Source organism: Monodelphis domestica, chromosome 1 (genome assembly GCF_027887165.1).
Source record: "Monodelphis domestica isolate mMonDom1 chromosome 1, mMonDom1.pri, whole genome shotgun sequence".
Lineage (NCBI taxonomy): Eukaryota > Metazoa > Chordata > Mammalia > Didelphimorphia > Didelphidae > Monodelphis > Monodelphis domestica.
In genome coordinates, this window is record NC_077227.1 from 236,612,368 (window position 1) to 236,618,466 (window position 6,099).

Genomic DNA, 6,099 nt, shown 5'->3' on the forward strand with positions numbered 1-6,099 from the left:
GTTCAGCCATTCCTCAATCATAGAACACCCCCTCATTTTCAAATTTTTTGCCACTATAAAAAGCACAGCTATCAATACTTTTGTTCAAGTATTAGGAAACCACATCTTGATAAAAGGTAACAAATAATTAAGAAATATCAGTACTAAACATTTATGCATCAAATGCTGCAGCTTTCAGAATGTTAAAACAGACATTGAAAGAGCTCAAGGAGGAAATAGATGGTAAAACCATACTAACATACTCAACCTTCCCCTATCAGGATTAGATAGGTCAAACGAAAAAAATAAATAAATAAATAAGAAGTAAGGGAAATAAATGTAATGTTGAAAAACCTAGAACTAATAGATGTCTGCAGAAAACTGAATAGGGATAAAAAATGAATATTCCTTCTTTTCTGCAGCACATGGTACATATACAAAGATTGACCATGTACTAGGGCATAAAAACATAGCAAACAAATGTAGACAAGCAGAAATGATAAACACAATTTTCTCAGATTTTAGGATAAAAAAATCATAATTTATGAAGGTTCATGGAGAGGCAAATTTAAAAGCAATTGGAAATTAAATAATCTAATTCTCCAAAATGGGTGGGTCAAAGAATAAATCAAAGCAACAATTATTGATTTCATTGAGGATTGACAATGAGGAGAAAACCTATAAAAATCTGAGATACAGCCAATGCAATACTCAGGGGAAAATTTATATCCTTGAATGCCAATGTCAACAAAATAAAAAGGGAGGAGATTAATGAACTGGGCATGTAACTTAAAAAAACAAACAAACTAGAAAGAACAAATTTAAAAGCCCAAGATAAAAACTAAATTGTGTAAGAATTAAAATGGGTTGACAAATATAAGAATTTTTAAAAATTGTTAAAATAGTCTCCATTTATAAAAATTAACTCTTAAGTCATGGGGCTGATAGGAGCTTTACTAGCCTTATTACAGCAAAGTAGAGTGTTAAGAGAGGGAAATGTAGGAATAAAGTAGAAAATATTGTCTAGCTAAATACCCTATAATTGCCAATCCAGGAGAATTCAGCTCAAATTTGACAAAGGATCCTTCAGGTCCTGATCTCCAACGAGGAGTCATGGTAGTATCTTCAGCAAGAGCCACCAATACAGAATCCAATGCAGAATCTAAATGTCCACCAGAATCCAAAGTCCAAATCAGAAGCCAAATCCAAAATAAGAATCTAAAATCTGAGTCTGAAATCTGAGTGCCTGACTTCTTGTTGGGTCTCACATTATAAGCACTTTTCTCCGTCCAACAATTCTCCCATGCCACATGTCAGAAATCAATCATAGTTCCTTGATTTGTCTAGTACTACCTCTCTGGGTAGTGCTTGTGGAATCCTCTTCCAGGCTTTGAGGGTATAAATTTCCTTTTTCTATTAAAAGGTTCTTCAAGTGCTTGACTGATGAAGTGTGAAAGGAGGGGCACTCCAAATTCTTGATCGATTAAGTTAAAATAAACAAAGGGAGTTTAAAATTCCCTTTCATAATTGAAAATCACAAAAATTAAAAGAAATTAATAAAACTGAAAATAAAAGAACCATTGAACTAATAAATAAGAGTAGGAGCTAGTTCTTTGAAAAAAAAACAAAATTGATAATGTTTTTGTTAATGTAATTTAAAAAAAGAAAAGAAGAAAATGTACAGTATCAAAAATGAAAAGGGAAATATCACCTCCAAGGAAGAAGACATTAGGGCAATTATTAAGAGCTATTTTGCCCAATTATATGACAAGAAACATAACAATATAGGTGAAATGGATGAAACAAAAATATAATTGCCCAGATTAACAAAAGAAGAAATATAATACTTAAATAATCCCATATCAGAAAAAGAAATTGAACAAGACATTAAGGAACTCCATAAGAAACAATCCCCAGGGCCCGATGAATTCACAAGTGAATTCTATTAAACATCTAAAGAACAACTAATTCTATAACTACACAAATTATTTGAGAAAACAAGCAAAGTAGGAGTCTTACCAAATTCTTACAAATATGATACTAATTCCCAAGCAAGGAAAACTAAAAACAGAGAAAGCAAACTATAGACCAATCTTCCTAATTTACATTGATGCAAAAATCATAAATAAAATACAAGTAAAGATTCTACAGCAAGTTATCACAAAGATTATGCATTATGACCAGGTGGGATTTATACCAGGAATGCAATATTAGGAAAACCAGCCACATAATTGACCATATCACCAACCAAACTAATAAATATCACATGATTATCTCAATAGATACGGAAAAAGCCTTTGACAAAATACAACACCCAGACCTGTTACAACACTAGAAAGTTTAGAAAAAGAAGGACCTCTCCTCAAAATAATAAGCAGTATATATTTAAAACCATCATCAAGAATCATGTGTAATAGAGACAAGTTAGACGCCTTTCCAATAAGATCAGGGGTCCAGCAATGATGACCATTTTCACCTCCGTTATTTAATATTTCACTAGAAATGCTAGCAGTAGCAATTAGAGAAGAAAATGAAATGGAAAGGATTTAAGTAGGCAATGAGGAAACTAAAGTATCACTCTTTGCAGACAATATGATTGTATAGTTAAGGAATCCTAGAAAATAAACCAGAAAGCTAGGAGAAATAATTAACAACTTTGGTAAAATGGCAGGCTACCAAATAAACCCACATAAATCACCAGCATTTTTAGATATTTCCAACAAAAATCAATAGCAAGAGTTAGAAAGAGAAATTCAATTTAAAAATCACTCTAGACAATAGAAAATATTTAGGAATCTATTTTCCAAGACAAATACAGGAATTATATAAACACAACTACAAAACACTTTCCACACAATTAAAACTAGATCTAAATAATTGGAAAAACATTAATTGCGCATGGGTAGGATGAGTTAATATAATAAAAATGACAATGCTACTGAAATTAATTTACTTATTCAGTGCCATACCTATCAAACTATCAAGAAACTTAATAGAACTGGGAAAAAAAAACTGTAACAAGTTCAACTTGAAGAACAAAAGTTCAAGAATATTGTGGGAAATAATGAAAAAAATAATGTGAAGGATGGTGGCTTAGCAGTACCAGATCTTGAACTATACTACAAATCAGTGATCATCAAAACAATATGGTAATGGCTAAGAGATCAATGTAGTAGATCAGTGAAATAGACTAGTGGTAAATGATCTTAGCAAGCTTGTGTTCAATAAACCCAAAGAACCCAGTTTATGGGACAAGAACTCTCCCTATTTGACAAAATTGGTGGTAAAATTGGAAAACAATATGGGAAAAATTAGGTTTAAAACAACATCTCACACACTATACCATGATAAATTCAAAATGGGTAAAAGACTTAAATATAAAGAGGCAAATCATAAATTAGGTGAACATAGAATAGTATACCTGTCAGATCTATAGGAAGGGAAGGAATTTAAGACCAAGCAAGGGATAGAGTACATTACAAAACATAAACTGAATGATTTTGATTAAATTTAATTAAAAAGATTTTGTTCAAACAAAACCAATGTAACCAAAATTAGAAGGAAAGCAACAAACTGTGAAAACATTTTTATAACAAAATTCTTTGATAAAGGTTTAATTTCCCAAAGATATAAGGAACTAAGCCAAATTTACAAAAAGTCAAGCCATTCTCCAATTGGTCAAGGGATATGAATAAGCAATTTTCAGATGAAGAAAACACAACATGAAAAAGTATTATAATTCCCTCCTGATTAGAGAAATGCAAATCAAAACAACTCTGAGGTACTACCTTATACTAGCAGGTTGGCCAATATGACAGTAAAGGAAAATTAATAATAATTTTTAGATTTTTTTCTCCAAAGAGATAATAAGAAAAATACTTGTACAAAAGTATTTATTGCTGTGCTTTTTATTGCGGCAAAAAAATTGGAAAATGATGGGGGTGTCCTTCAATTGGGGAATGGTTGAACAAATTGTGGTATCTGATGGTAATGAAAAGGAATTCCATGTGAACTGAAAAGACCTCCAGGAATTGATACAGAGCAAAAGGAGCAGAACCAGAACACTATACAGAAACTGTAACATTGTGCCACAATCAAATGAAATGGACTTCTTTACTAGTAGCAATGCAAAGACCCAGGACAATTCCAAGGGACTTATGAGAAAGAATGATATACATATCTAGAGAAAGAACTGTGGGGGTAGATATTCAGAAGAAAAGCACATGATTGATTATGTGGTTTGATGGATATGTGATTGGGGTTTTCGCTTTAGAAAAAATATCATTATAAATATGAATAATGTGGAAATAGGTTTTAAAGACTGATATGTTTATAACCCAGTGGAATGGTGTTTTAGCTCTGGGAGGTGGGAGAGAAGATGGGAGGGAAAGAACATAAATCTTGTAACCAGAGAATAATATTCTAGAAAAAAATTTTAATTTTAAATTAAATTTTTAAATTTTTAAAATAAATAAAAATAAAAAATAATAAAAACAAAGTCCATTTAAAAAAAAAGAGACTCATAAAATGAATTATGTTCAGCTAAAATAAGGGTTTGGAGTAGAATTTCTCATACTTTAGCTGAATTAAAAAAAATAGGAGAAAGTATTCTTGATCTCACAGATGACAGTAAATATAGATTTGGTCATGTGAGACAAGCAGGAAAACTTTAAAAGTAAAATAGAAAAAATACATTGACCAAATGATATTACACCCAAGTATTTAAAGGGAAGTTAGTGATTAAAGATTCACAATCATTTGGGACTTCAAAATCACTTTTTCATAAATAGCAGAAAGACATCAAAGATGTAATTATTAGAGAAAATCTATTTGTGCCATTGTGGAAAAATGCTACCCTTAGAATAAAAAAAGTCTTGAGTTTAAGTTCTGCCTTTGATTTCCAGGCTTTGTGTCCCTGGACAAGTCATTTGACCTCTTTAATGCTCTTTAATGCTCTAGGCAACTCTGTAAAACTATCTAAATACTCAAGAATAGTTATCTTCATCTGTAGCGGTTGTTTCCTCAATGAGATTTCTCTACACAAGTGAAATAAAATAGGTTTAGGAGGAGGGGTTATATGCTAAGAAATGCATATATGCTAGTTCTTTAATAATTACTGAATAAGAATCTTAAGTAATATAACTTTCCCAGCATTGCACATCATTTTTCCAAAACTGAGCATTGGTTAAGTTGTAAAAGTTTCAAACTGAGAAAAGAAGAAAGAATTGCTAAACAAATGCTTTATAGTCCCTAATACACTAAACATAGTCAAGGGAAATATGAATAAAAGACTTACTTAAATATGTTCTAAACAACAATTTAAAATTATGATAATGTCTAAAAATGAATGATGGGGATAATGATTACATTAATTTTTATTTTTTTGTTTTGCAGAGGAAGATGCCAAAATTCTCAAGATGCAATAAGAACAGTTCTTGAAGGAAATGTTTTACAATTTCTCAAAACCTATCAACAAAAGAAAGAAAAAAACCAAGCATGAAATTAAAAAAAAAATGAAAATGCACTAACAAGTCCAGTGATGGACCACCTTTTGAGCTTGGTGTGTCAAAATTTGCCAAAAAACCGAACATAACTCAGGTGGTATATCACTTTGAGAAAAAAAAAACAACAACATAATTTTGCAATATTTATAGTTTACATGACAAAAATGTATAATTGTAATATATAACTATATTTAATAAACCAAAAACTAATTATTTAACTTACCTGCTTAGGGACTTCTTTGTTCATCTGTCAGTTGGTTTCTTTTGTTGGCCTTGACATTATTTAACTTGTGTGGGGTGCCGTGAACTAAAATAAGTGAGGGGGAGGGGAAATTCTTTAACTAACCTGCCTATTAGTGACTTTTTTGTTGCTGAATTTTATTGGCTAAATCTTCAATTGAAGGTTGGTATTTTGTACACTTCAAGCCCAAGCAAGCACTACTCACTTCATCTGTCAATCTGTTTCTTTTGTTGGTTTTGATATTATTTAACTCTGAGAATAAGGTCTCACAAAAGTATGTAGAGGCAAAAATTGTGAGCAAAGGTATTGCTATATTTTTAAGGTGCTAAAAGTTTTTTGTAATTGGTTCTAGGCACTGCACATTTCCTGTTCATA

At 31.1% G+C, this 6,099-nt stretch overlaps 1 protein-coding gene across 2 annotated transcripts in view; it reads left to right on the forward strand.

Annotated features, from left to right (window-relative positions):
* Positions 1-5,701, forward strand: part of LOC130457893 (galactocerebrosidase-like) — a 147,301-nt gene extending 141,600 nt beyond the window's left edge. For both annotated transcript variants that reach the window (XM_056820607.1, XM_056820650.1), the window contains one exon: positions 5,374-5,701. In XM_056820607.1, coding sequence (XP_056676585.1) covers positions 5,374-5,418 — 45 coding nt within the window. In that variant the 3' untranslated portion in view covers positions 5,419-5,701. The remainder of the gene's footprint in view (positions 1-5,373) is intronic.
* Positions 5,702-6,099: the final 398 nt, after the last annotated feature.